Genomic DNA, 14,464 nt, shown 5'->3' with positions numbered 1-14,464 from the left:
TCCCTAAACCCAACACCCCCTAGAATTACTGGCTTTTTTATTTTCTGGTGCAAGTCCCGAGGTGTTAATCACCCCTGCTGAGATTTTCACAGGTCGTCAGCTCAGCACAGTTTCTCCTCCAGCTTTTGTTGTGCAAACCACCCATTATCCTTGAGGCCTGGCACATTTGCATTTGCTCACTCCAAGTCAGGCCAAACCTTTGTGTTACAACTTTCAGAAATGCCTGCCGTATCTATACAAAATATCCCACACATTGACTGACCTGCAAATATAAAAGACACACATTCACACCTCATTGCCATATTACATATGATATTTATATAAACCCATTTAGAGTGAGGTTAATGTAAATTTACCATTCTCTATTTGTTTATCTTCTGACAACGTAAGATTACAAGTGTGCTCCAAAGCTTCCTTTGCCTGTTAGACCTGGGAATGCTGCAGACCATCAGAGAGTGCACGGTACATCAAGCCCGCAGAACAGAGCCGGACTGGAATTTGTCAGTTCATGAACTGATGGCATTCATTTCAATCCTGTTTGTAAGAGCAATCATGTGTCCTGTTGGTGCCATTGTGGATTGCTGGTCAGAAGGATTTCTGGTGCCAGTAATCAAAGAGACAATGCCCCGAGATAGATTCATTTCAATTATGCAACACCTTCGATTTGATGACAGGGACACGCGGGCAGAACGGGTGAAAACAGACAAATTTGCGGCGATCTCCGAAATTTGGACACGCGTCAACGAGAACTGTGCTAAGAGTTTCACTCCAGGAGAACACATGACCATAGTGTCCACACACACACACACACACACACACACACATGCATTTATTTGTCCCACAAGTGGAAAATCTGCATTGTCATTGCAAAAAAGTGGACAGTGCAAAACAAAAGCAGCTAAATAAAAACTGTACAAAGAGCACGGTATAGAAAGTGCACTATACAAACAATCTGGAAACATATCTATGGACACACACACACACCTATCTATCTAGATGGTAGGAAACTGAATATTCAAATAAAGGTTAGAAATATTTGCTTAAAAATATACTGGTGGCAGGGGTGCTTTGACAAAGCACACTGCTTAGGTAAATGATCTGAGTAGTTGTTCATCACTGAGCAATTTGTTAATATGTGTTTCGAGCCAAATAAATGACAGGGGGAGAGAGAGAGAGAGTGACGTCAGAACACGTCATACTATAACCTCCCAGGAGCGGACGGAGGGGGTCAGTCGTTGGGATGCGCATGCGCAGACAGAGTGCGCGAGCGGCGGGCCTTGACCTTTCGGGAAAAAAAACTCTTTCTCACGGACGGTGACAGCGAAACGGATAACAGTCTTCAGTACCTGCTGGACTTTGAAGCTCTGGATTCTGGGACTGTTGGAAAAGTAAAACATTTTCATTAAAACCTTATTACTGTTTTGTTTTTGTTACTCGTCATTGTAGCTTGCTGTTAATGTTGTGCTAACAGTAGCGATTAGCTAGATACGTTAGCCGTTGACGTCAGCGCAATTTAGTATCCGGTATACAGAAACTGTTTTCCTAACAAAACCACTGTTATAATTAAGTGAAGGTGCTCCCAGCTAATTTGAACCTTTGGCTTCTAAAATATGTGGTTCAATTGCGTGCTGCGTACATAATCTAATTTCAGCTAGACCGAAATTAAAATTTAATATATTGTTAAAGTCACTAAAATGGCGCCCAAAGCTGTGTCTGCTCTAGAAACTCTGAAATTCTGTAGATCTGAGCCGTACATCAAATACTCACATGAACCTGTACTTTGAATTCTGTATGAGCAGTATAAAATACAGCTATGCATAAGTGTTTTGAATGAATAATTAGATTAGATAGCTATTTAATGTCTAATCTAATTATATAGAAATGTGAATAGAAATGAATAGAAATGTGACATGAGAAGGTGTGTCTTTGACTGTTCCTGTATAACTTATTTTCGGACTAGTTGACAAGTTGGCTCCGGTCATTTGATGTTTCCAAGATAGATGTTCTTTTGTAATATAGTTAATTTTTCTTTGTATATTTCCTTTATCCACCATCATACATCATACATACAAGCTAAGAAGAGGTCGTTATACTAACAAGAGGTATCAACGCTGGGCCAAAGTTCAGCACATGGTTAAAGTTTGTAATCCAGCCAGGGTGTAAATATCACTCAGCAGCCAGAGCTGAAGCATCAACACATAAATCTACTCTACCCGGCTTAAATCACAAGAGCACCTCTGACCAAAAAGCTGTAGATTTTTCTTGTTTGCACAAATTAATCCAGATTCACATTAATTGTGTTCACAGCTCCAACAAAGTGAGGAAGAGGAGGGGGAGAAACACAATTAGGTTGAATTACAATTGGATGAAAGGTGAGGACAAGGAGAAGGAAGCTTAGGATGAGGAGAAAGAAAAGCAGCAGGAGCATCTTTAGGGATCCCTATGATGTCATTGAGGTTTGTTTCATTAATATGGTCCTCTCACAAAGAAAGATGACTTGTTTTAGTTCACTTACTTCATGTATTAAATAGTGATGTGCAAAACGTTGTGGAAAACCACAGAGCAGGCACATATAGGGCATCTGCAGGTAAATGAACATCAAATCTCTAAGACAGACTGAAATCTGTATATTTATCACCCTTATGATAAAACCCATGTCAGCCATTGGTTTATGGACTTTGTATTTTGAAGCCTCAACTAGAGCAGGGCGATATGACCAAAAATATTTATCACGATATACATTTGAAAATTTGCGATAATGATATAACTGACAATATAATTGACACTAGACAAAATACTTTACAACTCCACAACTTTATTAGTGCAAAAAAACCATGAATGTATTCTCACTTAAACAAGCAACTGTTTTTTATGTGCATTAAAGTTATATCAAAATGTAACAGTGCAAATGCAAATTCTTTGCTGACAGTTTAACCAAAAGGCATTTCCAGTGGAAACTGGCCCACATATCCTCAGCATAACCATGTATAATATCCACAAAACTTAAAAAGAGGTTATACACACACAATACGGTAACATTATGTTGAAGCACAGTACGTATCACTCCGCGAGGCTCCGCCTACGATAGCCGTAATGCTCCGACAATCCATCAAGCGGTGCGGCTTCGTAGCTTAGCAAAGTTGTACTGAAACATTTGACAGATTTTCGAGCGCCGTGTACCACATAAGATCGTTTCGAGGTCAGTAAACACAACCAGAGTTCCTACATAAGGCACACGGGATTATAAGGGGCACTGTTGACTTTCAGAAAAATCAAAGGATTGATTTTAAGTGTGCCGTATTTTCCAAACAATACGGTAACGCTAGCATGCTCTACCAAAAATAGTGCTTTGTTGTGTATCTGATGGACAAAAGCTAAACCAGTTCCACACCACTGAAGTTGCAGCATTTTTACAAACCAATTCTGATTCATCCGTTTCATTCAACGATCCGCTTTCGCTCTTCTCATTCTGCGTCGCCGCCATGTGCGTATGTAAACATAGGCACAGCGCATGCGCAATTTACCCATATTCTATCGCGATATGTCATTTTCCTATCGTTGCCCAAAATTACACCGGTATTACCGTGAACGGTATTATATAGCCCAGCCCTAGCCTCAACATTTGCTTTATTGCTGTTGCTATGTTGGGACCATATTAGGATGAGGGATCAGAATCTGGAGTCATGCACACTATTGTTTCATTTAGCGTGTATCGATAAGATTCGTACAGCAGATCCAAGTTGTGCCTTGAAAACAGGAAAGTCGTCTGCATAGAGGAGAACTTTAATAGCAGGCTTGTACAAAGTGAGGCTTTGTGCTCACATTTGCTGCAAACACTCGTTTTACTTCTGTCACCCTGTTTTGATGCAGATTTTACTTGAAATCAGGCAAGAACTGGACTTATTTTTTATGTGTTCTTGTGAATTGATTGTGTATCGCATATGTTTGATTTGACTTTCTGCAAGACAACAGTCGTCCGCTGGCCAAAAAAGTTTTCCAAATACCTCCACGTGATCTAGCCTGGATTTAGAAAAGAATAGCAAAAAAAAATCTGCACCTCCTGCCTCAGATGCAATTTGTGTTTCTGTGTTCAGAGGCAGCGGCGAGAGGGGAGACCTCGGCTCATCCAGCTGGAGAGCCTGACCAAGAGGAGTCGAACATTAACTCAGCTCTTCCAGGGCACCCTGCAGACTCGGCTGTTGGCATCGGCGAGGGATGACATGAACGCCAAACTGGAGTCCATCACAGGTCAACTGCAGGTATGTGAGTCAGACCTTCTGAGGAGGGTTTCACTTTTCTCTCTTCTTTATAATTGACTCTTTTCTCTCTCTTTCAGCTCCTTGTCTCAGAGTGGTCTCAGACCACTCTGAGACAGCACAAAGGGAGGAACTTGTCGTTTGGTTGGCTGATATGGATGTCCGCCTGAGTGAGGTTGACCAGCTAACAGGAAACACCAGTGAAAAACTGAAACAACTGCAGGTGTGGGCTTGTTTTGATATGACATATATTTGATATGATATATACGTCAGAGACAGTATCCTAAACTGGACTAACAAAGCACTTAATCATAAACTTGTTGTTGAAATGTTTTTACTGAACATGCAAGCATCTACTGCTATGAAACTATTGCTTTTTCTAATGTGTTTTATCACTTTCTGATGTTTTATTAATTAAACAATACATGTATTAATTGTCATGTTATCTGTAGATATAGTATTTATATATATATATATTTATTTATAGTATAGCAAATATATTTAATTATTACTGTTTAAAACACTAATATGTGACATGTATTAGTAGTGATGTTGTGCTGAGGGTTAAAATGGCTTTTTGTCTTTTGGTATACTACAAAATGACAATAAACCATTAATATATGTCTATGCTGTGCTCGTATTTATTTTACCCAACTCAAATTCAATTTATGATACATTTTATTTTGAAAGATTTAAAATGTTTTTTTTTAAAGAACCATTTGAAGGACCTTTTTAAAAATGGTTCTTTGAAAAACCATTAAAGGTGCCCCAAAGAACCATTTCTTGATGGTTCTTTGGGGCACCTTTAATGGTTCTTCAATGAACCACTGAAAGAAATGGTTCTTCAAAGAACCATTGTTTGAAAGGTTCTTTGTGGCACCAAAAAAGGTTCTTCTATGGCATCAGTCTAAAGAACCACTTTTGGTTCCAGTTGGCAGCTTTATTTTTCTGAGTGCACTATTAATCGGGTTCTGTTGTTTACTAACATAATAAAGCAAATTTTCATTTATAACTTGTTGTAATAAGAAGGTATGGGTGGGCACAAAAATCCTCCAGTGTGGCTCAACACAATATTTTTGAAACACAGCTAAAACACAACATGGCTTAAAAAAAACATCTGGTAATGTAACAGGGACAATAATAAGTTACCTCTCACTGTTGAAGACTATTTGTGCCTATCATGCAAAACCTCTGCGATAATTTCTCAAGTTCTTCAATAAAGTTATATTAAACTATAAAGTCCATTTTCAATAAAGTCAACAGAAGAGTCAATGCATTCAGAGGCACTGCCTTGTTAATATTCAACAGAGAACTTTAAAGTTGCCCTTGATGAAAGGTCCCAGGGACAAACACTGAATTGTTTGATTTTCCAATATTGTATCAAAAAAAAAGCACACATGACATTTGAGATATTGACCATGGAAGGAAAAACATTGTTCCTTTTTATATTTTCTAGACGTATTTTACCATATAATTTGCCAGAGGAGCTGAATGATGAAGGAAGAAGAAGAAAGGAAGAGGAGGGTGTGGGGGGTAAGCTATAAACTACAGATCACTTTCATCCCCCCCAAAAAAAGACAAGACTTACAACCTCATAAAGATGCGCCACATTAAATCGTGCTCTTTCGTTCCCTCCCCACACTCTGTCAAACAACTTTCCCATATGATTGTTCACAATTCACCCCTGTTTTCCTCTGCTTTCCACATTTCTTATATTGTCTTTTCATCCATACTTCCTTTTTCTAAAATACAAAAAAAATAAAAATAACAAGGGTTTTTGGCAACTGTCCATTACATTTCATTCCCACTGTTTTTCCTCCAACTCTCAATCTGTCCAGGTTTTCTTTCTTCTTTTCTTCATCTGTCTCATCCTTCAGCTTTATCTCTTTCATTTCCATTCATTCTTTTTCTTGCCCACTCTCTCTTCTATCTTTTTTTTTATTATTAAATGAGAAAATATGAGTCAGGAGGAGGAATTCCTTGATTGCTTCAACATGTGTGAATGGCTTATAAATCCATCATAATATGTCTCTTGTGAATCACACAAATGCTGACATGCTTTAGAATTTCAGCAGCCCCTAAGAAGTAATCTCATACACCCACAGGGGCAGAGAGTAAGATGAAGAGAAGGATGGGAAAATGAGGTTTGAAATTGGTGCGCCAGTGTTAAGTGAGAAGGTTTATTTAACCCTCCTGGACTACAAGGGTGGGCTTTGGTATTAGTTTTCACAAAAATAGTGAAGAGGCCACACCTGTCAATCAAAACTGGCTCCGGGTATATGTGTAAACACATCAGGACTAACACTGTAGTGCAGGAGAGACCCCCACTTGAATGAGACATTTTGAAGCTGGTAATTTCAGTGAGTAGATGAGTTTCATATCTTCAGATGCTTTGCCGTGATTTATCTGTTAGTGAGACACACAGCTGTTACCAGAGAAAATAAACTGGTTTTAAAATGACAAGCCATTGCCATTTCCACACATTTTTCTTTTTCCTTTTTTTAAACAAAGTCCTGAATACATGAATCTGTTTAAAACCCTGAAAGATATCCAGTGGCTGTTTCTACAGTGACTGATGTTTACCTCCATTGCAAAAAAACACAAAACAAAAAAGCCCAGAAGAAAATAACCAGCCGTTTTGGAGTTTGCAGTATAAACATGTTTGAAGGTAGAGTGTTAAATGAGCTTTGTGTTTTTGTTAGAAACTATGTTTGCTTTACTCACAGATCCCACCATAACAATAAAGTCGGCAAAACTATGCACATTTTTTAAGTGGTTAGCAATTATTGCACTGTTTATCCTGTCTACCACCAGGTAGGAGATGGAAAAAAGAGAAAATGAACAGGTAGTTCATTGGTACTAACTGCTGTACAGCTTAATGTTTTTAGAGAGGACAAAATCCACGTTGAACGTGTACCAGTCTCATCATTTTTATACCAAAGGAAATCATTACCATGGCAACAAAACAGGGACTCTCTAACTAAATATTTTCATGCGTTTAAAAGGTTGCATTGTTGCCCAGATCATGATCTTATTTTAACTTTTTGAAAACAACAGTAAACAGCAAGTTTATGCAACACTTAAAGTGTGCCTAAATGCGAAGAGCTGGTAGCAATGTGCTCAGTAAAAGGGAATACAACAGGGAGTGATTTGTTCATGGAGTTAACCGATGGTTAAATGCATAAAGATCAGTAAACCTCAAAATCAGCACAGGTCAGATGATTATATTCTGAACACAAAGAAAACAAACCTGCTGGAGCTCACAACTCATAATAGAAGTTATTGTGTGACTTATTTCTAAGTGACTCATTTCATCATGCTGCAATGTTAGACTGGAACTTAGGGTTCCCTCACCTGCCTAATCCCTCTTTAACTCTGGATTATGAACGTATTAAATCAGTGCAGGTGCTTGTGAGTAATTACCTGCACTAACAGACAAAAACACCTGCACTCTTCCTTGCACATTTCCACTTCTGGGTAGCATAACTGACAGCATGTCACCCTCTGTGTGAAAGCTCAACCCTTTTTCAACAAAGAAGATGAAGCCAAACCATGCATGAGAAAGTATGTCTGTAATTTCCATTTTTCACTTTACACCAAGTCTCAAAATTACCTCACTGAGAATAACTGTAAGCATCAATGTAATTATTAAATGTACCAAAAATATGGATGCATGTATATTTCTTCAGAGAATGGGTATTTATCATTATTTATTATTAGAAAAGTAATAGTAATTATTAAGATAATGAATGGAGTAAACCTTGAAGTCCTCTAAATAACATGTGAAATGGGGTAGTGGTCTTATGTGCTTTTCTTTCTACCTGTGTGTGCTGTGGTGACTGCAGAGTCCAGGAGGCAGTGTAGCGTAAAACCACCGCTTCAAACTGCACTTAATCACCCACTGCAGCAGTGAGTAAATATCTAATCACGCACACTGGGCTGCATGAATGCTGATGCACACACTAATGTGTTTATCATGCACACACAAACACATACTCGCAAAATGCACACAGATGAGCAAATACAAACTCACACAAAAACATACTGGCAGACATCTTTTAGAAATAGAGGAAAAATTCCATCTTTCTCCACTTTTGGCCAGATCAAGTGTCTTGCACACACACACACACCACTGTTTCTGATCTATCTCAATGCCACGCCTCAACAGATTCAATCAGAGTGGAGCCTTTGTTTTTTTTTCTTCCTATCTGTTGTTTTATTTTCCTCCTTGTCCTCCCTCTCCTTCCCTACAATACACACATATACAACATAGACACATTTCTCTCTCAGTTGGAGCCAAATAACTTTAGTCTGAATCGTCCCACGGGTTGAAGTATGGAACAAAACACAAACATACACAGAAAGGGAGATGGAAGTGAGCTGCAGATTCTGAGTTACTACTGATGTGTAGTTGATAAAGTGCATTTCTTGTATAGACAGACAGACAGTGTGTGTGTGTGTGTGTGTGTGTGTGTGTGTGTGTGTGTGTGTGTTGACAGGAGAGGTAAGTTACAACTGCTTCTCGTTCTTGGTCTGGCTCTGGAGATTTATTACACACTTCAGCAGCGCGCTAAACACAAACCCACACAGCGAGAGTATGTATTACTTTATTTGCGGGAGCTTTCCATTAACAGCATCCAGTCTCACACAGTTAATCTCTACACTGCAAAAAAAGCACAATTTCATAAAGTCTTAAATATCTAATTTCAGGTTGATTAAATCTTTTTTGAAATTTAAAGATAATCTTGTCAGGCACCAAATGCACTCTGTTATTACACTTGTTTCAAGGCTAACTGCTCTAAGTAATTAATTTTTCACTTGAGTTGACAAAAAGGAAGTCTAACTTCTGTGATAGTGTAGTGGTAACTTTTAACTTTTAACACCAACTTTGGTCTATTAGTTTGGACTGAAGGCACAAATTGCCAGGTACAGCTGCATGTAATCCAAAATTGGACCCAAAGTCAGGGCTTGGAAAAACAGAATATAAAACTCAAACAGTGTTACTGCCGAAAAACGTATAAAATAAAGAAAACAGGAACAAAAGAACAAACCCAATCAACAAGTTGAAGCACAAATCCCATCTTAAACTGGAATGAACCTAAAGACCTAAACAAAGCACAGAAAAATAACCCAAATATAATTAAAAATGAGAAAAAAACCAAAACATCCAAAAAAGCAAAACGACCATGAAACGAGTTTGCAAAGAAATAGGTCTCTAGAGGCAAATAAAACCTTAAAAGGGACATGAAACGCTACACCTATCATGGCTAGAGAGCCCTGCTCTTAAAAACATCCACACTGTTCATATTTATAAAGTGCTTTACAAACTCAAACATTATGGCTAACATTCCCATTTGAACGCGGCTAGCTAACAGTGAACAGCCACTTATTGCTAAACAGCCAGACAGTGAAAATAGACAGTATACCCTCGGTTTCTTAATTCATTGTTGCAGTCAAGGACAGCACAAAAGTGATCCTCTTAAACTGATTTTTACTATTAGTGTTCTTATTTTCCTCTGAGTTTTCAATTCTGTCGCTAGTTAGCTAACATAAACGAATGGCTTCAGTTGATTCAAAATGCTGCAGGGAGTACTGACAGAGTAGAAGCACTACTGGCTTCTCTTTATTCACCCGCTGTTAAGTCCAGAATTTTTTTTTTTTTTTTTTTTTTTAATTCTCCTCACATAAAAGGTCTTGAATAATCATGCCCCATCTTATCTTAAAGATCCTGTACTACTATATCAATCCAATAAACCAGTTTGCTCTTAGACTGCTGGTTTACTTGTGACCCTGAATCCCCCTTATGCTTCAGTAGGCCTAGTCTGCTGGCTTCCCATGATGCACTAAATGTTTTGTCTTCACTCACCTCTTTTCACTTATTATGTGTTTATACACCAGCCTGTATTTAATCATTAATTATTATGAATCTCTGGATCTCTTTCACAGTGTCTTTTGTCCTGTTTCCCTAGCATGTAAACCTGGGCTTTGCAAGTTTGGCCATTCATCACTTCAAAAGATCCAGCAGAGCTCAACAGCTTCTCTCCACTCTTGCAGTTATTTACTCTGTGGAGAGCTGAGAGCTCATTCACACCAATCAAAGTTAAGGTAGATACATGATTTAGTAAATATACATGTAAATATTTGCACCTCACAGCTAAATATTTGGCCCTGACAGCCACTGGGACTTGGGGGAGTAACATATTTTCACAATTTGCCAGGATGTTCTGTGATTTCTGTCATTTTTTTCTAAGCTGTCTCCTTTTATTTCCTGCCTCTGTCTAAAAGAAAAATTAAGCCATACAACTTAGGCTGTTCTCAAAGAGCTACAATAAGCTTACCTTCACTTCCTAAATGTTGCTGGTTGTCAAGGTCTTTATTTGAGCTATTGATAATTAAATGGCAAATAGATCCTTATTTTAAGATGGGATCTTCACATCCTGATTATAAAGTGTAATGGAGGGTTCCCATATGAAGGTAAATATATTGCAAAATCTGAGAGCTTGCAGAATAAAAAGTGCAAAGACAGGATTAGTAAAAATATTTTACAAATCTTTTAAGATTAACGATGCACAAAGAAATACAGAGTAGTTTGCTTGTTTTATTTATTTATTTATTCATTTATTTATTTTTAAAGTCAACGCTGGACTGCTGGAGAATCAAAGCACATAGCTGTACTTCTTCACCCACTGAAATTGGTTGGCCATACTTCTATAATGAGAAATTCTGCCATTGCTTGATAAAACTCTAAGAGTGCTGACTTTCTGGATAAACATGGGACATATGAGCCCAATGTGATACTTAATACATCCCCATTATTAATGTTCCTTGAGCCACCAGGTAGTGGACCAATTAAATTTGAAATTTTTCACCATGAATTAATCCAACCCCTATGTGTTTTCTTTACAAGGACACTCACCGTGCTCATACTGAAAGCAGGCAGGTGGCAGAAAGCCCACAGTGACCATTTGTGCATCTGTGTGGTGTGTGGCACTAATTGATTAGTGGATCATTCAGTTTTTGTGGTTGGGACAGATTTTACAACAGTTGAATATTAATTACCTTCTTGTCCAGCACTATTCAGGGAAATTTAATTCCCACACAGCTACGCTGCAAAAATTTCCAATGAAGCCTAACTGCAACAGCTTCAATATATATATTAAGAAGAATTTGAAATTAACATTAATGATGTCATGGTTGTGGGTGTGACCCAGTGTTTTGTATTTAATTTATATTTCTTGATTATTTGTTATTCATGGATTTAGTTCTCTTGAGGTTATATTTTGTTGCTTTAGCTTCTAGTTTCAGCCTGTGTCTGTGTTATGTCTACTCTGTGCCTCCCCCCCCCCGTGCCACGGTTCATGCCTCTGTCTCAATTTCAAGTCTGTGTCTCTGTGTTAACTCCCTGTTTTACTTTGACAGTCTGTTTTTGTATTCTGCTTCTCTTCCTTTGTCTTGCTAGGTCTAATTACACCCAGCTGTGCTCTCCTCCTGTGTTTCCAGCTATAGCTAAGTTTACAGATCCTGGTTTGTTTTCTAGTTAAAGTTTCTTGTTTCCTGTTTTTCGTTTAGTTTTGTATTTAATGTTAGTTTTTTCCAGCAGGAAAAAGTTGTTGTCTTGAGTCCTTTTTTGGGGTTCTTCATTCTGCCTGCCATACATCCGAACCGTGACAAATGATATCAAAATGCTTTAAGTTTAGTGTATGTGGGGGTGTATGTATTTTGTTTTGCACTTGTCCTGACATAATTTGTGAAACCTTAATTGCAATGAACTATAAATTGTAGAACACACTATGCTTTCCCTGATATTGTTGGCATCTTAGAGATAAGACAAGGTGTCATTATGTCAGACAGCTGACACTGCCTGACATAATGAGAAATCATCTTTATGACAGAGGATGGGCGTTAGTGGCATAAATTCTAACTTTGTTACCAAAAGACTCGTAATCTCTTCTCAGGGAGCTATGTGTTTTGCACTTTGGTTTGGACTTGATTTGGTTTTCACTTGCTAGTTTTTTTATTCACTGGGTTAGTAGGTTTAGACATAATTGTTTTACATCCATATTAGACTAGTTGAGACTGACAACCAATGTAAAAGTCACCTTGTGCACAGCTCTGAGAAACCACAGACCTATTCTGAGTACCAAGTTATCACTTAATGGTGGCAAGTCAAGGCAAAGCAAACACCATGAAGCTTCAGGTAAATGTTCTTTGTTGCTGTTGTCATTGTCACGAGACATGTGTTTACCCAGTTAATGGTCAAGCAGGTTTTTTCAGAAGGGAAAATCTTGGCAAAGGAGGCAAAATGCTATACAAGACATTGTACGTCAGAAAATTATGAGCTGGTTGTACACCCTTGCAGTACGACATGTCGTACTGCAAGGGTGTAAAAATAAACATCAGGATGTGTTACATCTGGGACCCTGGGAAAGATAATAGACAGTTAAGTAAAATACACAAACACAACCTTTCCTATAATGCTACCACAATAGAATATCAACTAAATAAAAGTGTCAACATGGACAATCGCATTTTAAATAACAAGAACAACAGAGTGTAGATAGGAGTGTTTTGGGTCTCAGTTATTCAGTGCAGGAGTCAAATGTGACAGCAGTCTGCTGTCACTTCCCACTTCCTGTTATCTCTTTCTTACTTTGTCATTTTCCTTCTTTTCATGACAGCTAATTGAGAAATATACACAATTCACAGCCCTCCGGGCAGAAGACATACAGGTGGGAGATCTGCTAATTAAAGAAGAAAATCCCATTTAGGCATCGACTTTTCATATCCTGAGACCAGTTTGATACGGTTGATTCAATACCAACTTCTAAAATCTCACCTGAGGCAGCGAATATTGCCAGACATATGAGTCTCAAAGTCTAAATCCATCTGCTAGTATGAGAGACTGAGCCTGCTGCTTTCTGCCTGAGCAGAGCAGATTGCAATGCAGAGTTAGGCAGATGTTAAAACTAAATGAAGATGTCCTATTTCATTTCCTCCTGCTCTGCAGCTTGCCGTGCCAGATCACTGTGTCCCATTCACTGCCATCTCTTTCCCTTCCCCTCTCTATGCATATGTCCAATTCTTTTTCTTCTTCTTCCCAGTATAAACTCTGTTCTGATCGATTAACTTTTATACAACAGCACTATTTTCCAGAGGTGGCAAGAAACACACTAAGCAGTTAAAGTGTCAGGAGACACTGCGTTTCTGGCTGCCTCGACAAACAAACCTTAGCTGCTTTTCTATATTCAGACCATGCATTTTTCAGCAAACGATGACTTCATCCATCAACCACACACTGGGCCGTTTCTAGCCGAGGGTTGATATGCAGAAGGCGAGCGATCATTTCTCTTGAATGAATTTTGTATTTTTAGTGAAGAGAAAGTGACCCCGGTGACTTCTAAATTTTGGGCTGAATGAGTCCTGACATGAATGAAATTTGAATGGGGTGAGAGATGACAGCCTTCCTTTCAGCGAGTGTGCACCCCAAACTTTTGAATGATGTTCACAGCACGTCATGACGGCAGTGCACATGATAAACATGACATTTCGGTTAGTGTAAAAAACATTATTCAAGATGATTTGCCCACCTAAGCTGCTGCAAAACCCAGTACACATGAAAAATAGACAGTCAAATGGAATTTTAAAAGAACAAGTCCAGAAACGGGCTTCAACATCTAGGATTAGTTTGTTGAAAGCACCTGAAAGTTTATTGAAAATAAATCATAAATCATATTGTCATGGTCTGGGTGAGTGGCTGTGTTTTTCCATGAAGCTGAAGTTTCCATCCCTAGGTGGAGCTACCTCATTCCAGTCACGATCTCCACCTGTTGCCAATATGGGCTGCCTAAGACCAGCGCTCTCAATGAGTCTTCACCAGCTCTTCTGCTAACCTGCGTTAGTGTGAGGCCACCAAGTTGTACCTATGCATCATAGTTTTTGGTATATGCTTACCTGATGTTTTTTCTCCCTGTGGTTTTCAGGAATTCTCCGGTCTACCATTCCACTCTCAGCAATTCTCACCACTTTGGTAATCACTGTCACAGCCAAGCTCTGTTGGATTCCCATTCACCTGCCTGCCTCCCCGCCTATGCTCAAAGGATTCACGGAAAACACTCCCTCTGGACCCTCAGCTTCTGGACGCTCACCCGGACAACTTTGACTGCCTTCCCCTCACTTCAGCCTCCACCTGCAAAAAATGTGAAACACTT

General features: G+C 38.7%; 1 protein-coding gene across 1 annotated transcript; it reads left to right on the top strand.

Annotated features, from left to right (window-relative positions):
* The first annotated feature begins 1,080 nt into the window (after positions 1–1,080).
* On the top strand, positions 1,081–4,426 carry LOC146504506 (uncharacterized). Its single transcript, XM_085184403.1, has 3 exons — positions 1,081–2,456; positions 4,095–4,259; positions 4,337–4,426. Exons 1-3 carry the CDS (start codon positions 2,400–2,402, stop codon positions 4,424–4,426), a joined length of 312 nt encoding a protein of 103 aa, XP_085040529.1. The 5' UTR covers positions 1,081–2,399.
* Positions 4,427–14,464: the final 10,038 nt, after the last annotated feature.

Source organism: Neolamprologus multifasciatus, chromosome 14 (genome assembly GCF_963576455.1).
Source record: "Neolamprologus multifasciatus chromosome 14, fNeoMul1.2, whole genome shotgun sequence".
In the NCBI taxonomy this organism is placed as follows: domain Eukaryota; kingdom Metazoa; phylum Chordata; class Actinopteri; order Cichliformes; family Cichlidae; genus Neolamprologus; species Neolamprologus multifasciatus.
This window is presented reverse-complemented; position numbering and strand designations above follow the sequence as displayed.

Excerpts from the sequence above, each read along its gene's own strand:
- LOC146504506 (XM_085184403.1), top strand. The coding sequence starts at position 2,400 with ATGAGGAGAAAGAAAAGCAGCAGGAGCATCTTTAGGGATCCCTATGAT. Across the intron at positions 2,457-4,094 it reads ATCCCTATGATGTCATTGAG|AGGCAGCGGCGAGAGGGGAG; the intron begins GTTTGTTTCATT and ends TTCTGTGTTCAG. Across the intron at positions 4,260-4,336 it reads CCATCACAGGTCAACTGCAG|CTCCTTGTCTCAGAGTGGTC; the intron begins GTATGTGAGTCA and ends TCTCTCTTTCAG.